We start from the raw sequence: 25,168 nt of genomic DNA on the forward strand, positions 1-25,168 counted from the left end.
AGGCAATTTCCCTGTTAGGTCATAGTTAAAAATGCAGTGGACAACAACTATGAGTAATCAATGCCTATGAGAATGTTGCCAAAACACAAACAAACATAGGTTACTGTCTATTTCCAAATTATGCCGTGTTTTGGTCAGTCAAATCAGTAGAGAACTCTTTGTTTTATTTGGGACAGACCTATAGGGTTACAGCGTAGGCTAAAATAATTTGGAGTTCCTGCAATTGAGACGGAGGGTGGGGCGACAGAGGCAAGCAGGGAAGGGGGAGGTCTCCTTCAGAATCTCCCAGATCTGTAACCCCCCACCCTCCAAAACACGCGCACACAACGCACACACTGCGCGGTGAGAAGTTTTTCGGGGAGGTCACAGACGCAGCCCTGCAGGGAGTTAGAATTCGCTGCTCTGAAATATATCAATTGAATTTGCCAGCCACTTCACCTCACATGCTATTCACAAAATACAGAACATATCTGCGTTGTTGACTTAAAAAAAAATATATATATATATATATATATATATATATATATATATATAATTTCTGCAAAATATTAGGTTGCAGGCTTGTGCAAACGTTTTTTTTCGCGATTTTTTCCGATTGTTCCAAGACAATACAGAAAACGGTCGGAGTTCCGACGTTTTCTCCAGGCAGGAATAGGCACATTTGGACTAAACTAAAATGCTTCGAGATTTGCTGGTTTACTGAAACGGATAAACAACTAAATGCTGTTGTATTCGAACAGAAAGTCTTAGTTTTAAAACTTGCTGGAAGGTAGAAAGAGAGACCGCACCATACTCCGCAGTCAACGTCCATTACGCGTGGCTTCGCCGCGCCACTCTATTTGAACTCGGAAAAATACCGATGTTTTTTCGGGAGTTGTAACTTGAAGGCATCAAAGGAATCGGACATTTAATTCCTATCCTACCTCCTCGAGGGTAGCTGCACAAGGATCGGAAACGCAGGTGAGACACCAATGCAATCCAATAAATATCAAGACTGTAGTCACACAATGTTGCATGCAGCTTGCATTCTGTGGTCTGTAAACATTGGTTCATTATTTTTCAGAATCATTGCTCTTTTGATAAAAAACAATGCTACGTTTAAATTAAGTAGGTGTAGGGTACCTAGTCAAGCATGTTCATATAGATTTTAAATGCATAGCCTATATACGAAAAATTGCCTATGGAATTTAGGAGCCCCTGCATGTGGTAGCCTATTGAATAACTATGTAACTGCAATAACCAAGGGTTTGTTTGGAATGAGTTGGATATCCGAGGGGTTCCTCTTGATTTATCAGTTAAACGAACGAACCCTTCACGAACTACAATGCTTCAAATTACTTACAACCATTAATCCACGTATCCTATGGCATGCACCCTTTATAGCCTTATAATGTCTTATAAAGGGCTTATGAAGGCGCCATTAATAATGTATAAGATATACACAAAGGTGACCACATTTACAAACCAGAGGGTAGAGTCCAGTTGGTAAGACTTGACCCGCGTCTCTCTCTGAGGAACACAGCACAAGCAGTCAGTCACAGGTCACTGCTAACGAGGGGACATTGTGTCCGACAGACGTGGCTGTAAATGTGTCGGTGTGCGGTAAATGACGCTCGTGTCACGTCTGATGAGACCTGGCTGATGCGTGCAATCTTTGTTGACTCACCGCGCTTGACCGGTGACTCACTCGCGGAACCAACGGGCACCGGCTGACGAATAGAATGGAATTGAATTAGTTCTATTGCCACATGATCCGTTGGCATTGAAAAAGTTATTGGACCCGTTTCCTGGACAGAGATTAAAGCTAGTCCTCGACTAAAAAGCACTTTCAATCGAGATCCTCCGTCAGAGCATTGTTAGGCCAGGACGAGGCTTAATCTCTGTCTGGGAAACCGGACCATTATGTTCAGAGGACAACTTTGGATGTTCATATCTGCACATATAGGGTAATATAGCCACACACACGACAATGATAATCATGTCATGGTGTGAGAGTTCAGTTTCAAGTGTATTTGCATAATGAATACATTGGAAATCTTACTCAACAGGGGTAACAGTGGGAGACGGTGAATGTGTGTGTTAGACCTCCTGACTAATTTGTGAATGGAGCGAATTTGTAATTGCTGTTCTATATCAGATGCCTCATTCAGGGAGGAGCAAGAGAAAGAGAGACAGATGTTTAGCTGTTCTATATCAGATGCCTCATTCAGGGAGGAGCAAGAGAAAGAGAGACAGATGTTTAGCTGTTCTATATCAGATGCCTCATTCAGGGAGGAGCAAGAGAAAGAGAGACAGATGGGTGAAAAGTAGAGAGAGATAAAAAAAATGATATATATATATATATATATATATAGAGAGAGAGAGAGAGAGAGAGTGGAGAGGTAAATAGAAGTGTATGGTAAGAGTGAGCTGTTATCCAGTGCCACTCTCAACATGCCCTCTTCTCTGTCTCCAGACATTATAATGGAATTCAACAATATGTTGAACATTTGAGTCATTCAGCAGACGCTCTTATCCAGAGTGATTTCAGTATTGAGTCCATACATTTTCAGACTTGTCCCCCTTGGGAATTGGACCGACAAAAAACCTAGCGCTGCAAGTGCCATGCTCTACCAACTGAGCTACACGGGACTAACTTAGCAAGGATTCAACTAAATGAACGTTTATTAATTCGTCCAAGTTTATCATAAGACATGAACAGAATGCACGAGGGATTCGTATTTATTGCAACATTCTGAAGAGGCAACCAGAAACCCCGTCTATATACAGACCCTTCAGAAAATACCCCTTGACTCTTTCACATTTTCTCACAGCCTTTCTATTTTTCCTCATCAATACCCTATAATGACAAAACAAAAAGGTTTTTTTTTGGTGTTGAAATTTTAGCAAAAAATAGAAATACCTTACTTACATAAGCATTCAGACTTTTTGCTATGAGAATTAACATTGAGCTCAGGTGCATCCTGTTTCTATTGATCATCCTTGAGATGTTTCTGCAACTTGATTGGAGTCCACCTGTGGTAAATTCAATTGATTCGAAATGATCTGGAAAGACATACACCTGTCCATATAAGGCCCCACAGTTGACAGTGCATGTCAGAGCAAAAACCAACCCATGAGGTTGAATGACTTGTCCATAGAGCTCTGAGACAGGATTGTGTCGAGGCACAGATCTGGGGAAGGGTACCAAAACATTTCTGCAGCATTGAAGGTCCCAAAAACTGTGGCCTCCATTATTCTTAAATGGAAGATGTTTGGAACCACCAAGACTCTTGACCAAACTGAGCAATCAGGGGAGACGTGCCTTGGTCAGCGAGGTGACTAAGAACCCGATGGTCACTCTGACAGAGCTTGAGAGTTCTTCTGTGGAGATGTGAGAACTTTCCAGAAGGACAACTATCACTGCAGCACTCCACCAATCAGGACTTTATGGTAGAGTGGCCAGACGGAAGCCACTCCTCAGTAAAAGGCATCCCGCTTTAAGTTTTCTAAAGGGTACCTAAAGACTCTCAGACCATGAGAAACAAGATTCACTGCTCTGATAAAACCAAGATTGAACTCTTTGGCCTGAATGCCAATCATCATGTCTGGAGGAAACCTGGCACCGTCCCTATGGTGAAGCATGGTGGCAGCATCATGCTGTGGTGATGTTTTTCAGCAGCAGGGAGGGGGAGACTTGTCATGATCAAGGGAAAGATGAACGGATAAATGTACAGAGGTCCTTGATGAAAACCTGCTCCAGAGCGCTCAGGACCTGACTGGGGGGGCGAACGTACACCTTCCAACACCTTCCTAAGCACACAGCCAAGACAACGCAGGAGTGGCTTCGGGGCAAATCTCTGAATGTCCTTGAGTGGCCCAGCCAGAGCCCAGACTTAAACCTGATTGAACATCTCTGGAGAGTCCCGAAAATAGCTGTGCAGCGATGCTCCCCATCCAACCTGACAGAGCTTGAGATTATCTGCAGAGAAGAATGGGAGAAACTCCCCAAATATAGGTATATCAAGCTTGTAGAGTCATACCCAAGAAGACTCGAAGCTGTAATCGCTGCCGAAGGTGCTTCAACAAAGTACTGAGTACAGGGTCTGAATACTTATGTAAACGTAATATTTCAGCTTTAAATTTGTTATACATTTGCACAAATTTCTAAAAAGCTGTTTTTGATTTGATATTATGGGGTATTGTGTGTAGATTGGCGGGGGAAAACATTTAGAATAATGCTGAAACATAACAAAATGTGGAAAAAGTCCAGGTTTCTGAATACTTTCCAAATGTTAGGCTACATTAAGCTACAAAATAAACTTTCCAGTGACACTGACTCACCCAATGATGAAAATGATTCATAGGCCACTCACCAGTAATGCCCGATGCGCTCGTGCCAATATCTCAAGTGCTGTTTGCTCAGAATCGCTGAAAAACAAAAATTGTTTGCTTCTACAGACAGATTAGTTCACTCTTTTCAGCATTAAGCATTTGCTTTCCAAATGGTAGGCCTGCGTTTTTCTCACAATTGTTTTTATACATTTGTAAAAGGCAAACTGACAGCTGCAAACAACCATAGATATATGATCCATAGATGGGCAGTTCCCATTCAAGTCAGGACTGGCAGCCATTGTTAGTATACTAATGAGTTTAACAGTTAGAGTGCCAGGGTTAGAGGTTCCAAAATCCTTCTACGGAATATGTATTTGGCTCACGTGCTGTCCAAATTGCAGCCTTCCCAGCTGTAAGTGCTTGTGATAAAACTAAGCCTACAGCTATTTGGTAGAAGCTATTTAAAAATAATAATATTTAAGGGGCCTGGGATTAAAAATACAAAACAAATACAACATAAATATAGGACAAAACACACATCACAACAAGACAGACAACACTACATAAAGAGAGACCTAAGATAGCATGGCAGCAACACATGAAAACACAGCATGGTAGCAACACAACATAACAACAACATGTTAGCAACACAACATGGTAGCAGCACAAAACATGGTACAAACATTATTGGGCACAGACAACAGCACAGGGCAAGAAGGTAGAGGTAACATTACATCACACAAAGCAGCCACAACTGTCAGTAAGAGTGTAAATGTGTTTTTATTTATTTATTTTTTCACCTTTATTTAACTGGGTAGGCTAGTTGAGGACAAGTTATCATTTACAACTGAGACCTGGCCAAGTTAATGCAAAGCAGTGCGACAAAAACAACAGCACAGAGTTACACATGGGATAAACAAACGTATAGTCAATAACACAATAGAATAATCTATATACAGTGTGTACAAATGTAGTAAGACTAGGGAGGTAAGGCAATAAATAGGCCATAGTGGCGAAATAATTACAATTTAGCATTAACATTGGAGTGATAGATGTGCAGATGATGATGTGCAAGTAGAGATACTGGGGTGCAAAAGAGCAAAAAAATAATATGGGGATGAGGTAGTTGGGTGGGCTATTTACAGATGGGTTGTGTACAGGTGCAGAGATCGGTAAGCTGCTCTGACAACTGATGCGTATAGTTATTGAGGGAGATATGTCTCCAGCTTCAGTGACTTTTGCAATTCATTCCAGTAATTTGCAGCAGAGAACTGGAAGGAAAGGCAGCCAAAGGAAGTGTTGGCTTTGGGGATGACCAGTGAAATATACCTGCTGGAATATACCTGCTCAAGTTGCTTCGTGGGGTGCATGTTGGCTGGGGTAGGGGTAGCCAGGTGGAAAGTATGGACGGCTGTTGAAAAATGCTTATTGAAATTCTCGATTATCGTGGATTTATCGGTGTTGACAGTGTTTCCTAGTCTCAGTGCAGTGGGAAGCTGGAAGGAGGTGCTCTTATTCTCCATGAACTTTACAGTGTCCCAAAACATTTTGGAATTAGTGCTACAGGATGCAACTTTCTGTTTGAAAAGCTAGCCTTTGCTTTCCTAACTGACTGTGTATATTGGTTCCTGACTTCCCTGAAAAGTTGCATATCCCGGGGGCTATTCGATGCTAATTCAGTACTCCACAGGATCTTTTTGTGCTGGTCAAGGGCAGTCAAGTCAGGAGTGAACCAGGGGCTATATCTGTTCTTAGTTCTACATTTTTTGAACAGGGCTTGCTTATTTAAGATGATGAGAAAAGCACTATTAAAGAACAACCAGGCATCCTTTACTGACAGGATGAGGTCAATATCCTTCCTGGATAACCTGGGCCAGGAGTCGTTTGAGTCTTTGAATGAAGAGATTGAGATAAAACTGTCCAGTTTGAGTCTTTGTTGCAGTTCGTTCCAGTTGCTAGCTGCAGCGAACTGAAAAGAGGAGCGACTCAGGGATGTGTTTGCTTTGGGGACCATCAACCTTTCTGGCGCAGGCGTTCCGCTAGCGACCCACCTCGACAACATCCGGTGAAATTGCAGAGCGCCAAATTCAAAATACAGAAATAGCCATAATAAACATTCATAAAAAATACAAGTGTTATACATCGGCTTAAAGATTAACTTCTTGTTAACTTCTTTGGGACTGGGGAGCAGTATTGAGTAGCTTGGATGAATAAGGTGCCCAGAGTAAACTGCCTGCTACTCAGGCCCAGTTGCTAATATATGCATAGTATTAGTAGATTTGGATAGAAAACACTCTGAAGTTTCTAAAACTGTTTGAATGATGTCTGTGAGTATAACAGAACTCATATGGCAGGCAAAAACCTGAGAAAAAATCCAACCAGGAAGTGGGAAATCTGAGGTTTGTAGTTTTTCAAGTCATTGTCTATCGAATATACAGTGTCTATGTTGCACTTCCTAAGGCTTCCACTAGATGTCAACAGTCTTTAGAATGTTGTTTGAGGCTTCTACTGTGAAGGAGGGGGGAATGAGAACTGATTGAGTCAGGGATCTGGCAGAGTGCCAAGGGCTGATCATGCGCGCTCGCGTGAGCGTTAGCTGCGTTCCTTCACATTTCTACAGACAAAGGAATTCTCCGGTTGAAACATTATTGAGGATTTATGATAAAAACATCCTAAAGATTGATTCTATACTTCGTTTGACATGTTTCTACGAACTGTAACATTACTTTTCGTCTGAACTTTCGCCTGGACGTGCCCGTGCCTTGTGAGTTTGGATTGTGTACTAAACGCGCAAACAAAAAGGAGGTATTTGGACATAAATGATGGACTTTATCGAACAAATCAAACATTTATTGTGGAACTGGGATTCCTGGGAGTGCATTATGTAGAAGATCATCAAAGGTAAGTGAATATTTATAATGCTATTTCTGACTTCAACATACATGAATTGTGTAACATGAAGTCCTATGAGTGTCAGCTGATGAAGATCATCAAAGGTTAGTGATTAATTTTATCTTTATTTCTGCTTTTTGTGACTCCTCTCTTTGGCTGGAAAAATGGCCGTGTTTTTCTGCGACTAGGTACTGACCTAACATAATCGTTTGGTGTGCTTTCGTCGTAAAGCCTTTTTGAAATCGGACACGGTGGCTGGATTTACAGCAAGTTTATCTTTAAAATGGTGTTATCTTTAAAACTTGTATGTTTCAGGAACTTTAATTATGGGATTTCTGTTTTTTTTTTATTTGGCGCCCTGCAATTTCACTGGCTGTTGGCGAGGTGGGACGCTATCGTCCCACATATCCCAGAGAGGTTAATCCTGCCGCTTTGTCAGATTTCAAAAAGGCTTTACGGCGATAGCATACCATGTGATTATCTGAGGACAGCGTCCCACTTACAAAAGCATACAAACATTTTACAACCAAGTAAAGGAATTACAAAAGTCAGAAATAGCGATAAAATGAATCACTTACCTTTGATGATCTTCATATGGTTGCAGTCACAAGAGTCCCAGCTACACAATAATTGTTTGTTTTGCTCGATAAAGTCCCTCTTTATATCCCAAAAACTCAGTTTTCGCCTGCCATGTCAGTTCTGTTATACTCACAGACATTATGTTAACAGTTTTGGAAACTTGAGAGTATTTTCTATCAAAATCTACCAAGTATATGCATATCCTAGCTTCTGGGCCTGAGTAACAGGCAGTTTACTTTGGGCATGCTTCTCATCCAGATGTCAAAGTACTGCCCCCAAGTCATAAGAAGCTAACAGAATGTGACTGGCAGAATGGGTGTTGAATGTAGAGGATGAGGGCTGCAGTGGATATCTCAGATAGGGGGGAGTGAGGCCTAAGAGGGTTTTATAAATAAGCATCAACCAGTGGGTCTTGCGACGGGTATACAGATATGACCAGTTTACAGAGGAGTATAGAGTGCGTTGATGTGTCCTATAAGAAGCATTGGTGGCAAATCTGATGGCCGAATGGTAAAGGACATCTAGCCGCTCGAGAGCACCGTTACCTCCAGATCTATACATTTTGTCTCCGTAATCTAACATGGGTAGGATGGTCATCTGAATCAGGGTTAGTTTGGCAGCTGGGGTGAAAGAGGAGTGATTATGATAGAGGAAACCAAGTCTAGATTTAACTTTAGCCTGCAGCTTTGATATGTGCTGAGAGAAGGACAGTGCGCCATCTAGCCATACTCCCAAGTACTTGTATGAGGTGACTACCTCAAGCTCTAAACCCTCAGAGGTAGTAATAACAACTGTGGGAAGAGGGGCATTCTTCTTACCAAACCACATGGCCTTTGTTTTGGAGGTGTTCAGAACAAGGTTAGGGGTAGAGAAATATTGCTGGACACTAAGAAAACTTTGTTGTAGAGCATTTAACACAAAATCCGGGGAGGCGGCCAGCTGAGTATAAGACCGTATCATCTGCATATAAATGGATGGGAGAGCTTTATACTGCCTACTTCCCACTGCTATGCTACCACCACACGTGCGCTACGTAAAGTTCATCTACATAAAGTGGTCTCTTGATGTGGTTTCAGCATTGTTGTGGCCTTAAAACATAAAATGGAGTTTTTTTTAAATAAAAATAAAAAAGTGTAATTTTGAGAGCGAAAACCTGAAGAAAAAAACATAGAAACAAAACCTGGAAAAACTAAACGGAGAAAACAGAATTTGGGGAAAATAAAACAGATTTGATAATGGTAGCATATCCTTAGTCATGGCTCCCCTTTACACATTCACACCGTCATCTGTTTTCCAGTCTGCTGGTGGCGTGGGCCTCTACCGAGAAATGGTGTGTTACTATGACATAGTTACTATGACAGCGTTACATTGACGGGTGGAACAGGCCGGATCTGAGGCAAAATGTGGTGTGTAGGTGAGGGCTTCCGGAATGGGAAATCTGGAGAGGTCACATCTGCTAGAAAGAGAGGGAGAATAAAAATATATTCTTACGAGAACTAGACTGTATCTAACTAAAGGGATGAGAGGGGAAAGAGAGTGGGGGGTGGGTTAGGGGTGAGGAGGAGATGAAGAACAGATGAGGGAAAGAGGGGGGGTGTATGGGGGAGGAAGTGGGAAGGAAGATATTAGAGCGAATGTGTGTGTGTGTGTGTGGGGAAGGTATGGGAGATAGATGGGAGTGGGGAGAAGTTTCCAATAGGTAGAGAGAGGCCCTCTCCTCGATAGAGCTCTAGTGTGATGCTCTATTCCTGGCCTAGCGACTATACACCACCCTGGGAGTGTGTGTAGCTACTCTCAGACCATCAATTTAGAATCATATCAAACCTCCGGAGTCATTGTAACAGTCCATCGCTAAGCTATACACAGTACCAACATGCTGAGCCAATGGCGTTTAGTTCAACAGCATCTGCAGAATAATTATCACTGCTCTTAAAGTTATTTTTTACTTGTGAAGATCATAATTTATGGCCGTTGTCTTCCCTACTCTAGTTGAAAGCAAGTCCCTTCGTATAAGAGTGTCTGTTAAATTGCTGAAATGTTCCTTTCGAATTTAAAGAAGCCACACAGCATGGCTAGAGCGGCAGGAAACCACTCTTATTTTTGTTCTAATTGTGTCTCTGGTGATTTTGTGGTGGTGGCGGTGTGATAACTACCACAGTGAGGTTTACAGAGCTGGGTGTGTTAGCTGTTAACTAGCTTTTAGCTTCTATGGCAGGGCTAATCAACCCTCCTGCTGAAGCGCTATGGCGGGGATTTGCATGTTTTTACTCCTACCATGCTTTGGGGTAGTGCTGGAGCAAAAGCCTGCATACTCAGAATGTTCTATATCTCTCTCTCTTACTCCCTCACTCTGTCACAGCTTGGGTGTCTCTGTGCTGGGCTCTCCTGTCAGCTAGCCAGCAGTATGATGGAGACGCTACACCATAAAACTCATAAATCTGCAAACAGACTCATTCGTTTAAGAGAGTCTTTAATGTTTGTGTGGGGTTGAGTTATGGGCGGCGTTAATGAAGGGCATTAATGATGTCTTCATAAACCTCCCGCTCTACTCTTCACCGTTACATACCTCCCTCTCTGGGTCACCATTCTCTCACTCTCACACTCTCTCACTCTCACACACACACTGGCTGCCAGCTCCGAAGGACAGATCTCATTATGGAGTCGGACCCTCAGTAATGTCCACACACGCACCTTTCCTCACTGCCATCTACAGTAATGTCCAGGTCTAGTGTATCGTCAGGTTGTTCTGCCATAAAGCACGGAGGTTATGTGTTACAGAGTATTTTTTTACTTTTTGTTAGTCTCTCACGGTGTGTGTCTGTGGGTTGGAACGGTCTCATCACACCTAAACACAAGATCCATCTTCCCAATGAGACTTTAACACTGTGACACTGACCGGCAGGCTGGAAGCAAATGGTGTTCTGTTTCCTGGCCAGGAGGTGTTTTGGATATGGGGTTATGCTGCGTTCACGTGCTGGTCGGAACTAGGAAACTGACATTTCTGACTCGCTGATTTGTTGAACGCGGCGCGTGTATAACTTTAACCAGTTAGCTAGTCGGATATTTAAGAGTTTCCAAGTTCTGACTAGCACATGTACAGCGACAAAGGGGTTAAGGCCAGGACACTGTACGCAGTCGGAGCCGCCAGAGTGTTGCAGTGTCATTTTACGTCACAAAATGGGAAGCTCCTTGTTATGCGCACAAACCTACTACAAACAAGTGCGCCACATGAAATTGGCAACACAACGTATACAATTGATGGGCAGTATTGAGAAAGCTTCGCAGTGGAAGTCCCGCCCCTGTGTCGACTTCACATGCTTTCTGGTATTTATAAACATGGAAGCAATGGACATGCTGCTACTGCTATTCTACTTGCATATTTGCTTTGATTTCGACATTCCTTATGCAAAATTAAATCTCCGTCCAATTTTGAGGATCGTCTGTCCGAGGAGGTGAGACGATACGAGCACCTCTGTAAAATTGTTTGGTGCGGTTGTATACGGACAAAGTCAACAGCTGGGGGGAGATAGCACAACATGTAAAAAATGTTTCTTTATATAACTAGGCAAGTCGGTTAAGAACAAATTCTTATTTACAATGACAGCCTACCCCGACCAAACCCGGACGACGCTGGGCGAACGCCCTATGGAACTACCAATCACAGCCAGATGTGATACAGCCTGGATTCGAACTAGGGACTGTACCTGTAACCTGACACCTCTTGCACTGAGGTACAGTGCCTTAAAATGCTGCGCCACTCGGGAGCATCGACATGGAGACAGATTCGGGACCCGGTATGTTCACAGTCTGATAAAGGAGGAAGAGACCAGGAATGGGACTGCGCCGATTGTCCAACAACTGGGTTGGCTTCCTGTTTATGTAAAACATTGTCCGACAGACACCAATATACCAGGTACAATATGTACGGTTGTGTTTGTGCGTGTTTGTGACCTAAAACAAGTTGTGTGCTCAAGACGTTTGTAAAGATGTTGGCGTTTGACATGTTTTTTCTGTATAGTTTTTTTCCCTTCTAATTCACAAGTTATGTTGGTAGGTCATTTACTGGGGGTATGTTGCGTGTTTTATCATTCACGTGTTAAGGTTAATTTACTGGTGGTTTGCCTTTGTGGATCTGGTCTTATTCCCCCATGTCTTATGCACAATATTCCCACTGCACCTGCACTGTTTGTCACGTCTTATTTGCACCTTGTGTTTTACATTGCGCTATTTTCCCCTTGTTACATTTTGTTACTGTAACCCATAATGACAAAGTGACAACGCGTTTTCAGAAATGTTTGCGTATTTATTGAAAATGAAATGCTGTATCTCATTTACGTAAGTATTCACACCCCTGAGTCAATATAAGTCAGAATCCTCGTTGGCAGCGATTACAGCTGTGAGTCTCTGGGTAAGTCTCTAAGAGCTTTGCACACTTGAAAAACTGCCCAGTTGTTAACAATTACAAGCATACCCTTAACATGATGCAACCACCACTATGCTTGAAAATATGGATAGTGGTACTCAGTGGTGTGTTGTGTTGGATTTGCCCATAACATAACACTTTGTATTCACAACATAAAGTTAATAAAGGTAATTGTTTTGGTCATTTTTCCCCCAGCATTAATTTAGAGCCTTGTTGCAAACAGGATGCATGTTTTGGAATATTTGTATTCTGTACAGGCTTCCTTCTTTTCCCTCCGTCAATTAGGTTTGTATTGTGAAGTACCTACAATGTTGTTGATTCTTCCTCAGTTTTCTCCTACAACAGCCATTAAACACTAACTATTTTAAAGTCACCATTGGTTTCCTTCCTCTCCAGCAACTGAGTTAGGAAGGAGGCCTGTATCTTTGTAATGACTGGGTGTACTGATACACCATCCAAAGTGTAATGAATAACTTCACCATGCTCATGGATATTCAGTGTCTGCTTCTTTTACCCATCTACCAATAGGTTCCCTTCTTTGCTATGCATTGGAAAACCTCCCCGGTCTTTGTGCTTGAATCTGTGTTTGACATTCACTGCTCGACTGATGGACCTTACAGATAAATGTATGTGTGGGGTACAGAGACGAGGTAGTCATTCAGAAATCATGTTGAACACTATTATTGTAGTCCATGCAACTTATTATGAGACGTGTTAAGCACAGTGTTACTCCTGAACTAAATTATTTAGGCTTGCCATAACAAGGGGGTTGAATATTTACTCAAGACATTTCAGATTTGGATTTTTAATTAGTTTGTCAAAATTTCTAAAAACATAATTCCACTTTGACATTACAGGGGTATTGTATGTAGGCCAGTGACACTTTAAAAAAAAAATATATATATATATATCAGGCTGTAACACAACAAAATGTGGAAACAGTCAAGTGTTTTAAATAGTTTCTGAAGGCACCGTAGATGGGACGACAGACGGGGGGGTGTGTCCTTAATGTCCACAGCTAGACAGCCACTCTCACCCATAGCAGGAACATCCTCATTGAAATGGTTGAAAGGCCACGACACGTAACAGAAGGTTTTCATGGCCATGTAGATTAGGCTATTGTTTACATCTGGACAGACATTCTCACCAATGTACCAAAACAGGAAAGTCCCATTTAAAGGTTCACGTAACAGAAGGTTATACATGGCCATGTAGATGAGATTAATGTCTTGAGTGGGGCCTGTCCTTAATGTCAGACAGTACATGTTACAGAATCATGCTAAGCCACGTCGTCTGTACTAGCCTTAGGACAAAATATATGACAAAAACAACGTGAGAATGAAGTGTCTGTCTTTTTTGGATGTCTTTATTGTGAAATGTAAATTGATAGGAAACAAAGTTTCTCTCGTAATTAGTGTACGAATACTATACCTGTAGGCCCATTTTTCAGACTAGAGCCATTGATAACACTAAATAGGTTTTTGGCTGCCTCATCAAAAAAAATATGACAAACAAATTGAGGTCCCGTGTGGCTCAGTCGGTATACTATGGCGTTTGCAACGCAAGGTTTGGGGGTTTGATTCCCATGGGGACCAGTATGAAAATGTATGCACTCATTACTGTAAGTCGCTCTGGATAGGTGTCTGCTAAAGTGAAAAAAAACCAAAATGTAGTCTTCATTGTGAATAGCAAAACCAGTGAAAACCAAGATATTTACAAAAAGTGTGAGGCTCACAAGTTCTTTTGAGTGGGGATCCTACTATGACAAAGTCATCACCCAGAGGAAAATAACATATATTTTCCAAACAACACTCAACACACAACAAGAGACACGAAGCAAGTACAGGGACTGAACATTTAATAAATAACATGAAACAAACAGGGACAGCGTCTGGACAGGGGAAACATAACAACAATAATGCAGACACGGGGGACACACAGATAAAGGGGAGGCAATCAAATAAAGATGGGGTTCAGGTGAGTCCAATGATGCGCTGCTGCGTGTGATGGTGACCTGTGATGAAGCTCAGATGCACATAACAATGGTGAAGGCAGTCTGGCATCCTCGAGTACCAGAGAGTGGGAGCAGGCGTGACACTACCTACAGTGAGGAAAAACAGTATTTGATCCCCTGCTGATTTTGTACGTTTCCTCACTGACAAAGAAATGATCCGTCTATAATTGTAATGGTAGGTTTATTTGAACAGTGAGAGACAGAATAACAACAAAAAACGCATGTCAAAAATGTTATAAATTGATTGGCATTTTCACCTGAAACAATATATTTATTCTCTCTTGAATGAAAAGGTCATATTTTGCATTCTCCCAGAATAAATGTGATCTCTGACGAGAGACACTACACTTGTCCATTCGGTAGTGGGGCAAGACCCTGCGAAGAGGATGTATGGCATAACTGTGATATAACACCGTTTTTGTTCTGTGACGTTCGATGGGCATTTAAGGTGTGACCGGTGATCTGATAGGGGACAGGCGTCAAAGGTGTGTGTCTGTGTGTGTGTGTGTGGTAGGTGCGCCTCTCTCACCTCCCCTCGGGGACAGGTGCTAAAGTGTGAGGGCTGAGGAGTGTGGGAAGCTGAGTTCCCATCTCAGACCTGTGAAAAGAGACACTAGAGCATGTGTCTCCACCAATCTGCTCCCGACAGCATGGGCTGACAGGGTAGTGGTGACGCAACCTTTTCTCACCTTTTCTTTTCATTGTTTATTTGTTTACATAACCACTATTGTTCCTCTTGACCCTCTCTTTTTTCCGCTCTTACAGTTCCCCACCTGATGAGTTGATGGTTGTGGGTTGATCCATTGGAGCGCCCTCTACAGCCAGCCCTGTACCAGTAGCCCTTGCCATTCCAGTACTGTACCAGTTAAGCTATACCAGTGCCATTATGTTGTTGTCTCGCTGGTCTCTGCTGCTACTCTGGTCTCTACTGGTTCTACTGGTCCAGTCCCCCCTAACCCAGTCCAGACCAGCTGCTTCCCTCAGTGACACTGACAGTGACACAGGTAAGAGACATGGACCACATAAAAGATCTTAAATTCTCTCCTCCTTTCTTTCTTTCTTGCTTGCTCTCTCTCTCTCCCTCTCTCTCTCTCTCGGCAGGGCTGCATCTCATTAGCCTTCTGTGTGTGTGTGCGTGCGCTTCCGTTTCGCTCGCTTGTGTGCGTTTTAACGTGTGCTTACTCTCCCTCTTTCTTATTTGATCTCTTTCATGCCAGGCTGAGGGTTCTGGGTTCAGGCTGCTTCCATGATGGTTCAATCCCACTGACTCTGTTCCGCTGTCTGGAACTGCTCAGTTAGCAGTGGGTCTTTATTCTGAGACAGAGGACAGAACACACTCTTCAATTTGGGGATGTGGAGGCTCTTTATTGGTCTAGAAAGGACCTCAGTCTTCAAGGTTTGTCCATTTAGTTAAAAAAAACGGAGGATGTTTACAGGGATTCTTTCATGGCGCAACCACGGTTTAGCTTCTCCACCGCTGACTATGGTGTACATATCCTGTCCACGCACGCACATGCACACAGTTGGTTGGATGTGGAACAGAAAGGCTGTGTTTGGTAGGAAAGGATGAATGCTGTCTGAAAGGCGGTGTTTTTTTCCCTCTATTGGTGAGTCGTGTAACCACCGGCCATCCTAAACCAGCCCTAACACCATGGTGTGTGTGTGTGTGCGTGCTTGCGAATGTGTGTTTGATACTGTTGTTTTGAAACGCATCAATTCTTGTTTTTCTCTCAGTCAAAAACACCAAAAATGTCACTTCTGCTGCAAACAATTTTGCCATACACGAAGGCTGTTTCCAATTTTCTATCTCTGTCTCGCTGCTTCTTTCAAATAAAACTGTTGGTCTTTCGATTTCAACCACCTCCCCCTGCTCTGCTCTTGTTTAGTGGATTCCGTTCTTCTTTTCAGTTATTTTATCCTTGTTTGTTTGTATCTCTTCTCTCTCTCCAACTCTCTCTCTGTCTATCTTTGACAACCTTTCATTAGGAATATTCCCCCTGCCATGAGCAGACCGTATTCAGGACTTCCCATAATGCAGTTTCTGTAAACCTCTCCCTGTAGATTACAGACCTGCTGTGGTGAGGCTGGGAGCTGGGATTCTGGGATGGTCTATGTCACTCTGTGGTGGTGATGATTATGGACCTAATCTCTCTAGATTACAGTAGATATGATGATGAGTCGTGCTTTCTCTGGTCGCAGTCCTGCTGAGATGTGGGGAGGGAAGGGATCTGCGGCAGAAAATGCCCTTAGTAATGTAGTAGTTCTATATTGTGTAGAAATCAATATATACATTCTGCTGGGAGATGGAAAGGGATGTGTGGTAGAATATATCCCTGCTTATAGTAATCACTGATCTGACGTGGCTGGATCTGTGAATGCTGTGGACTGGAACCCTATCAGACTGTGTCTAATGGTAGAAGGAAAAGGGCTTTTTTCTTATTCAACATATTCAAACAGGACCCATTATTAAAGCTCTGGAGCCCTCCTTCCTCAACTCACCCTCACACCCATCCTTGCCCTTTTGTTTGCAGCCATTTGTCAGGATGAAGGTGCTGATGATTTAGTGTGTTTGTTTATCTCTGAGCTTGGGGTTAGGGAGCTACGTGGGAACTCTGAAGGAGCGGTGGTGCGTGCGCTGTGGCGACAGTCGAGGCACCTTAAAAAGGGGTGAAAAGGTTCATCTTTATGCCGTTTCCATTCCCACTCAGCAGACCCCCACAGAGTAACCTTGTCTCAGCCCTTCCTGTTTGCGCACACACACACACACACACACACACACACACACACACACACACACAGTCTTGTACAGCTAACCTTGTGGGGAAACACAATTCAGTCCCATTCAAAATCCTATTTTCCTTAAACCTAACCTACTCTTACCCTAACCTTGACTCTAAATGTACTATTTATGTATTGTTATTTTGCCATCACTAGCACATTCAAGCCCACTGCCTATATACATAGCTACATATATACATAGCCACTTTAATAAATGGAACACTAGTCACTTTAATAATGTTAAAATATTTTGCATTACTGCCTGTATTGTGTTCTGTTCTATCCTGCTGTATCTTAGTCCATGTCTCTCTGACATCGCTCATCCATATTTATATATTCTTAATCCCATTCCTTTACTTAGATTTGTGTGTATTGGGTATATGTTGTGGAATTGTTAGATATTACTTGTTAGATATTACTGCACTGCTGGAGCTAGAAACACAAGCATTTCACTACACCTGCAATAACATCTGCTAAACACGTGTATGTGACCAATAAAATTAGATTTTGATTTGAAACCTTACCCTAGCTCCTAACCCTAAAACTAACCCTAGCTCCTAACCCTTAATGTAATACTAACACTAATTCTAAGCTTAACCCTAAACTTCCTAGAAATAGCATTTGATCTTGTCGTGACCAACAAAATGTCTCCAGTTGGTCAACTGGTCCCCACAAGATAAACACATCCACACACACACACACACACACACACACACTGGTTTCTAACTATAGTTTACATACTCGTTTGAGAACGACAGCAATACTGAAAGTGTTTCTCTCTCTCTCCATAGCTGACATGCTTACATCGTCGGAGGATGAAGACGATGATGAAGAGTCTTCCTCAGAGGAAAATAAACTGTACAACAACCAGAAGCTCCAACGTAAGCCCCTTCCTCTCACCTCTTTCCCCCAAACCTTGCCTGTCACTCACCCTTCGCTCCCTCTAACTTGATTAGTATGAAAAAGTAGGAGCCCAAAAAAATTTATATTGAATCCAAAGTTAGAAATATAAATGCCTCTCTCTCTCTAGCGGTGGCTCCTCAGTGGGTGACTCCAGACAAGATGGAAAAGAGGCTCCATGCCGTTCCTGCCAGTAAGACTGTTAAATTCCGTTGCCAGGCGACTGGTAATCCCACTCCAACTTTGCGGTGGTACAGGAATGGAAAAGAGTTCAGGAGAGACCAGCGGATTGGAGGCTTCAAGGTATGTATGTTTGTACAGCCCTCTGCTGCATAGTGTGTTGTCTGTATAGTGCGTCATCGGTAAAGTCAGCAGGTAAATAGCATACCTTAAAAGTAAAGATTAGATTACAGTGCCAAGGGGTAGAATGTATAAAAAATTACAGCAGAGGTCCAAGCACTGAACCTTGGGGAATACCAAATGTCACTTATTTCTACTTTACCAAATTTCAATCACAAACACCACATCAAATGTTTATTTTTCTTGGTTATTCTTATGTTTTCACTCCCTGACTTTCTCTCTCACCCCCTCCCTCTTTCAGCTCAGAGACCACATGTGGACTATAATAATGGAGTCTGTTGTTCCGTCTGATAAAGGCAACTACACATGTCTGGTGGAGAACAAGCATGGCAGCCTCACACACACCTACCAGCTGGACGTAGTGGGTCAGTATGTGTGTGTGTGTGTGTGTTTACTTCTGATATGCGTACATGGAGAGATGTATATGTGTGTGTTTGCGTCACTCACGTTGCATGTGTGTTTGTGTGTTCTAGAACGTTCCCCTCACAGGCCCATCCTCCAGGCAGGCCTGCCAGCTAATCGTACGGCAGTGGTGGGTAGTGACGTAGAGTTTGTCTGTCGAGTGTTCAGCGACCCTCAGCCCCACATCCAGTGGCTCAAACGCATCACCATTAACGGCAGCAGAGTGGGACCAGACGGACTACCCTACGTACGTGTACTGAAGGTACACACACACACACACACACACACACACACACACACACACACACACACACACACACACACACATATATCTACGTACAAATTCTGAAGGTTAACACACACTGTACCCACGAGGGCTACCCACACATAAACATCTCTCTATCGCCCTCAGACTGCAGGGTTTAACACCACAGACAGGGAGATGGAGGTGTTTACTCTGAGGAACGTGTCTGTGGAGGATGAGGGAGAGTACACCTGTCTGGCAGGAAACTCTATAGGAATGTCTCACCACTCTGCCTGGCTCAGTGTGATCAAAGGTACACACACATAAATGTACTCGATTATTCTTAACCTTTGCAGACCAATGTGCTTTACAAATGTGCACTCAAAATGGAAGAGAAGAAACAAACAAAAATGACAAAATAAAAAACCATTGACTTCCTCCTCTGCAGACGTGCCTCCCTCCCCCGTACCGTCTCAGGCCTACCTGCAGATTTTCATCTACTGTGTCGGCTTCTTCATCATCATGCTCCTAATCGCCATAGCGACCGCCTGCCGATTACGCTGCTCCCCAAAGAAGAGTGACTTCAGTAGCCAGCTGGCTGTTCATAAACTGGCAAAGAGCATTCCCCTACGCAGACAGGTAGCGCACACACACATATACACACATGCCCATAAACCACGATCGTATGATGCGTAAAATTTGCCTGAGAACTAATCCCTGGGTTTAGTTCAGCAGACGGACCGCTTATCCTATCCTCTCTCACAGCCTCCCCCTCTCTTTCTCTAGGTGTCAGTAGATTCCTCCTCCTCTCTGCAGTCTGGGGTGTGTCTGGTCAGACCCTACCGCCTCTCCAGCGGAGCCACGCCCAACCTTGCCGGCGTGTCAGAATATGAGCTGCCTGCGGACCCGCTCTGGGAGCTGTCACGAGACAGGTACTAGAAGGCTTATATCCCTGCATATCAAATCAAATCAAATCTAATTTATTTATATAGCCCTTCGTACATCAGCTGATATCTCAAAGTGCTGTACAGAAACCCAGCCTAAAACCCCAAACAGCAAGCAATGCAGGTGTAGAAGCACGGTGGCTAGGAAAAACTCCCTAGAAAGGCCAAAACCTAGGAAGAAACCTAGAGAGGAATCAGGCTATGTGGGGTGGCCAGTCCTCTTCTGGCTTTGCCGGGTGGAGATTATAACAGAACATGGCCAAGATGTTCAAATGTTCATAAATGACCAGCATGGTCAAATAATAATAATCACAGGCAGAACAGTTGAAACTGGAGCAGCAGCACGGCCAGGTGGACTGGGGACAGCAAGGAGTCATCATGTCAGGTATTCCTGGGGCATGGTCCTAGGGCTCAGGTCCTCCGAGAGAGAGAAAGAAAGAGAGAATTAGAGAGAGCATATGTGGGATGTCCAGTCCTCTTCTGGCTGTGCCGGGTGGAGATTATAACAGAACATGGCCAAGATGTTCAAATGTTCATAAATGACCAGCATGGTCGAATAATAATAAGGCAGAACAGTTGAAACTGGAGCAGCAGCACAGCCAGGTGGACTGGGGATAGCAAGGAGTCATCATGTCAGGTAGTCCTGGGGCATGGTCCTAGGGCTCAGGTCCTCCGAGAGAGAGAAAGAGAGAAGGAGAGAATTAGAGAACGCACACTTAGATTCACACAGGACACCGAATAGGACAGGAGAAGTACTCCAGATATAACAAACTGACCCTGGCCCCCCGACACATAAACTACTGCAGCATAAATACTGGAGGCTGAGACAGGAGGGGTCAGGATAGAGAATAGAGAATACACAACCTATAGTTTAGGGAATACATAACCCTGCATAAGGTGCTTATAACTTAACCAAGGGGATTCATAACCTCCATGAACAAGACATTCATTTTATTTATTTTTCACCTTTATTTAACCCGGTTGAGAACAAGTTCTCATTTACAACTGCGACCTGGCCAAGATAGAGCAAAGCAGTGCGACACAAACAACAGCACAGCGTTACACATGGGAAAAACAAACGTACAGTCAATAACACAATAGAAAAAGTCTATATACAGTGTGTGCAAATGAGGTAAGATTAGGGAGGTAAGGCAATAAATAGGCCGTAGTGGCGAAGTAATTACAATTTAGCAATTCAACACTGGAGTGATAGATGTGCAGAAGATGAATGTGCAAGTAGAGATACTTGGGTGCAAAGGAGCAAAAAATACAAATAACAATATGCCGTGCGTGTCTGTGTTGTAGGCTGTCTCTGGGGAAGCCACTGGGTGAAGGATGTTTTGGTCAGGTGGTGCTAGCAGAGGCTGCAGGTCTGGACAGAGAAAAACCCTCCCGTCTCACCATGGTCGCAGTGAAGATGCTTAAATGTTTGTGAGACTACTGCTGGCTACTTCTTGAAATATATTCCTAAAATTTGAGGAGCAAATTAGAATAAACGTAGATTTTGGTATTGTCATTTCTAACCTTGAAAACGGTGGTTGATATTGATGTGATGTCACGTCCTATTTCCTGTGTAGCGGACGCCACAGAGAAGGATCTGAGTGATCTGATCTCTGAGATGGAGATGATGAAGATGATCGGGAAACACAAGAATATCATCAACCTGCTTGGAGCCTGCACACAGGACGGTAAGACTGGCGCTGTGTGTGTGCGTGCATGTGTATGAGCAGAATGGCAAACCATAAGTACAAAGAGGCACAGTACAAAGGGATAAAGATAACAGCAGGGGTCCAAGCACTGAACCTTGGCGAACACCCAAATGTTACATTACAAGTAGGGGTATCTCTCATACACGTACAAGTTGGCGGTATCTCTCATCTCTGGATCTATGGTATTACCGTCTTAGTACCGTCTTAGTGCTGAAAAGGCCATTGGGCATCCATTACCAGAATGCTAACAAAAATAGCACAAACTAATAGCGTATTTCAATAGAGGCTGTTAGCTAAATATGCTAACGAGCGCAAACAAAATAAACTAATTGCAAAGACATGTAATCCAGTTTATACAGTTATACAAGTATAGGTAGTAGCTACTGAATGTAATTTCTGTTTCGCTTGTAAAAGTTCACACGCATGTGAACTAGAGACGTTGTGAAAATGAGCAAAGTTTTGACGCATGTTTGTCTGAAGGAAGAACCGTACTGGCTCTGGAGCAGTATGTGTCCACGCTGTGTCTGTGTGGAGTTTGGAGTTGCTATGGTAACGGGCCTGCCTGCTCTGCTGCGAATGGAGGGGAGAAAAAATAAACGCTAAGAAATCAAGATGGCAGCAGTGCCCGCTTTACAGATAACTCATCCAAAGCACTTTGACTTCTCAAACATGACAGAACGTGTCTCTTTATTAACTCAGCCACTTACTGAGCTAACTAGCCAGTTAAACCAAATACACAGCTGGACTCACCAGCTCCTGTATTCTCCCATTGTGCTATTTACAAACAAACACGTGACTGGCTCAACATTTCTGGGGAACTACGGTAAGCTTCATAATGTAAAATAATGTGACAGGTGAAATGAAGAATGCAATCTGCTTTATCTCCTAGATTACTGAGCGAGTTGACTGCAGGCATTTAAAAGTAGCTACAAATATTCTTAATTTATCTTGTCTTTTTCAGAATACCTATGTATACGCTACATACGGTATACCGCCCAAGCCTAATTATAACCCTCTTCTCTCTCCAGGCCCTCTCCACGTGGTGGTAGAGTATGCATCTCAGGGCAACCTGAGAGAGTACCTGCGGTGTCGGAGGCCTGTGGGTCTGGAGTACTGGTCTGGGCCTACCCAGGCCCCCTTGGACACCCTGGAGGTCAGGGAGCTGGTGTCTGCTGCCTATCAGGTGGCAAGGGGCATGGCTTACCTCGCCTCACAGAAGGTCAGAGAAGAGACTAGTGTTATTGTCTCTCTCTCTCTCTCACTCTCTCTTCGTCTGCATCTATTCTCTTCTGTTACTCTACTTCTCTCTTTCTCCTTGAAGTGTGGACATTTGTGCCTGTCAATTAATTCATCAATCAATGGTTTGTTTTGTAGTGTATCCACAGGGACTTGGCAGCCAGGAATGTGTTGGTGACAGAGGACAATGTGATGAAAATCGCAGACTTTGGGCTGGCCAGAGACATCCATCACATAGACTACTACAAGAAGACCACCAACGTGAGTGACTTGGTCAAAATGGAGCAGGTGTGACTTAAACACAGACAGACGGACATATAGGTGGTTTAACCCCTCGTTTTCCTCCCAGGGTCGCCTGCCAGTGAAATGGATGGCACCGGAGGCTCTGTTCGACCGCATCTACACACACCAGAGTGACGTGTAAGTCTCGCCCTCCTAACATTTTATAGACGTTTTGTTCTGTTGCGCCGTGGCTTTACGCTGATCCATCATGTTATGTACCTGTAGGTTTCTTTTCAAGCCCAGCAATAACTGTCCCTGATAAAGTGATAGTTCACTGTATTGAATTCTGTGTGTGTGTGTGTGTGTGTGTTTGTGTTGCAGGTGGTCGTTTGGTGTGTTGCTGTGGGAGATCTTCACTCTAGGAGGCTCTCCGTACCCAGGTGTCCCCGTGGAGGAGCTGTTCAAACTGTTGAAGGAGGGACATCGTATGGACAGACCAGCCGCCTGCACAGAGGAGCTGTGAGTACACGCCGAAACACACACACAGACAGTACAATGTCCTCGCAAGTATAGTGATACAAGTATAATAAATGTCCTTGCACTTATAGCAATGCAAATGCACTGTCTGTTCTGACCCTGTGGTGTTTGTTCCCAGGTACATGGTGATGAGAGACTGCTGGCATGCTGTTCAGTCTCACAGGCCAACCTTCAAACAACTGGTAGAGGATCTGGATCGCATGCTCTCACTCATGGCCAACCAGGTAAAAACACACACACACACACACAGTGTCATTTTCGTATAATTTGAATTGTTCCCCTGAACATGTCCTCTCTGTCTCTGCTCTCTCTCTAGGAGTATTTGGATCTGTCCATCCCTGCGGTCCAGTATTCTCTAGTGGGTCCAGACACCAGCAGCTCCTCTGACTCGGTCTTCTCCAGGGATCCGACCCACGGAGCAGAGTACTCTTCCCGGAGCCCGTCCCGGACCTCCACCCTGCTCTACAACCAGCACACCCCCCCTAGGACCCCTTCTCGGGCCTCTACCCTGGCCTACGACCACCATATTCCCTCCCGGACGTCCACCCTGACCTACACCATACCTACCCGGCACACCACCACCCGGGGACACAGCCAACGTTGATCTACCAAACCCTTGCCGCACACCTTAACCTATCCACCTCCCTTTTAGTCAGTCCCTACCATGAGCTCTGCCCCCAGCCCCTCCTACCCCCCACCCCCTGACTTCTACCCCCAGCCCCTGCTTGGTGACTGGGAGGCCTACCAGAGGGGAGGACACTACCTGAGTGCTTTAACCCCTTGTTCTCCAGTCTGCCCCGGAGCGGGGTTCATTTGACCTGCTTGGCATTTCTGGGGAGAGGCTCATTAACAAAGATGAAGACAATGGCAAAGATAGACAGACAGAGGGTCATAACAGAGTCATAAGACATGCAATAGACTTTTCACAAAGACTCTTCTGTTCTCCTCCCTATTAATATGGGGATACTCACACAGGAGCAAGAGGAGGAGGCTGCTAAACATGATTTTCATCGCCATATTATGCACCAAACTGCTGCTTCGTGAGTAAACCCATACAGGCTATTAAAAAGGAAATCTTACCAAGGGAAAACAAATAATTCACTTATTTTTTTATTGAACCTTTATTTAACTGGTCAGTTAAGAACAAACTCTCATTTACAATGACGGCCTACCAAAAGGCCTCCTGCGGGGACGGGGGCTTTTTATATCAATATATTATGAATTGTGTCATCTGAAAATATATTTCCAGGGTTACTTTTTTTTAGATGGTTGCTTGTTTTTATCCCTGTCAATGAAAGAGTGGAGTGGATATGATGCTATGTGTTCGCATCAGAGGAAAGAAGTAGGTAAGATGCTATGTGTTTTAATAAGCTAATATCATACCAGCAGTGTTAGTCAGGGCTACAGTTACCGTATCACCCTATAGTCTAGACTCTATGGACACCAGTGTTACGTTGAAGGTAATGATGATGTTGCTGAGGATAATGTTCATGGTAATGTAAATGGTTGTAAAACAGTGGCAAATGCACTTATCGCCAATGGAGGTCTACCTTCCTTTACAGAGGATGCCTTTATTTGAAGGACTGTAAAATAAAAGACAACAGTGTTACAAAA

The 25,168-nt window shown here is 43.6% G+C and overlaps 1 protein-coding gene across 1 annotated transcript; it reads left to right on the plus strand.

Moving 5' to 3' along the window:
• The first annotated feature begins 320 nt into the window (after positions 1-320).
• Positions 321-25,168, plus strand: LOC139388034 (fibroblast growth factor receptor 1b). The gene is made up of 17 exons (XM_071134529.1): positions 321-960; positions 14,988-15,226; positions 17,792-17,881; positions 18,031-18,203; positions 18,502-18,625; positions 18,734-18,924; positions 19,075-19,219; positions 19,355-19,545; positions 19,693-19,838; positions 21,156-21,277; positions 21,428-21,538; positions 22,588-22,778; positions 22,934-23,056; positions 23,145-23,215; positions 23,399-23,536; positions 23,673-23,778; positions 23,871-25,168. The coding sequence occupies exons 2-17, from the start codon at positions 15,109-15,111 to the stop codon at positions 24,156-24,158; spliced, it is 2,328 nt and encodes a 775-aa protein (XP_070990630.1). The 5' UTR covers positions 321-960; positions 14,988-15,108; the 3' UTR covers positions 24,159-25,168.

The sequence above is a fragment of the Oncorhynchus clarkii genome, chromosome 29 (genome assembly GCF_045791955.1).
Source record: "Oncorhynchus clarkii lewisi isolate Uvic-CL-2024 chromosome 29, UVic_Ocla_1.0, whole genome shotgun sequence".
Classification (NCBI taxonomy): domain Eukaryota; kingdom Metazoa; phylum Chordata; class Actinopteri; order Salmoniformes; family Salmonidae; genus Oncorhynchus; species Oncorhynchus clarkii.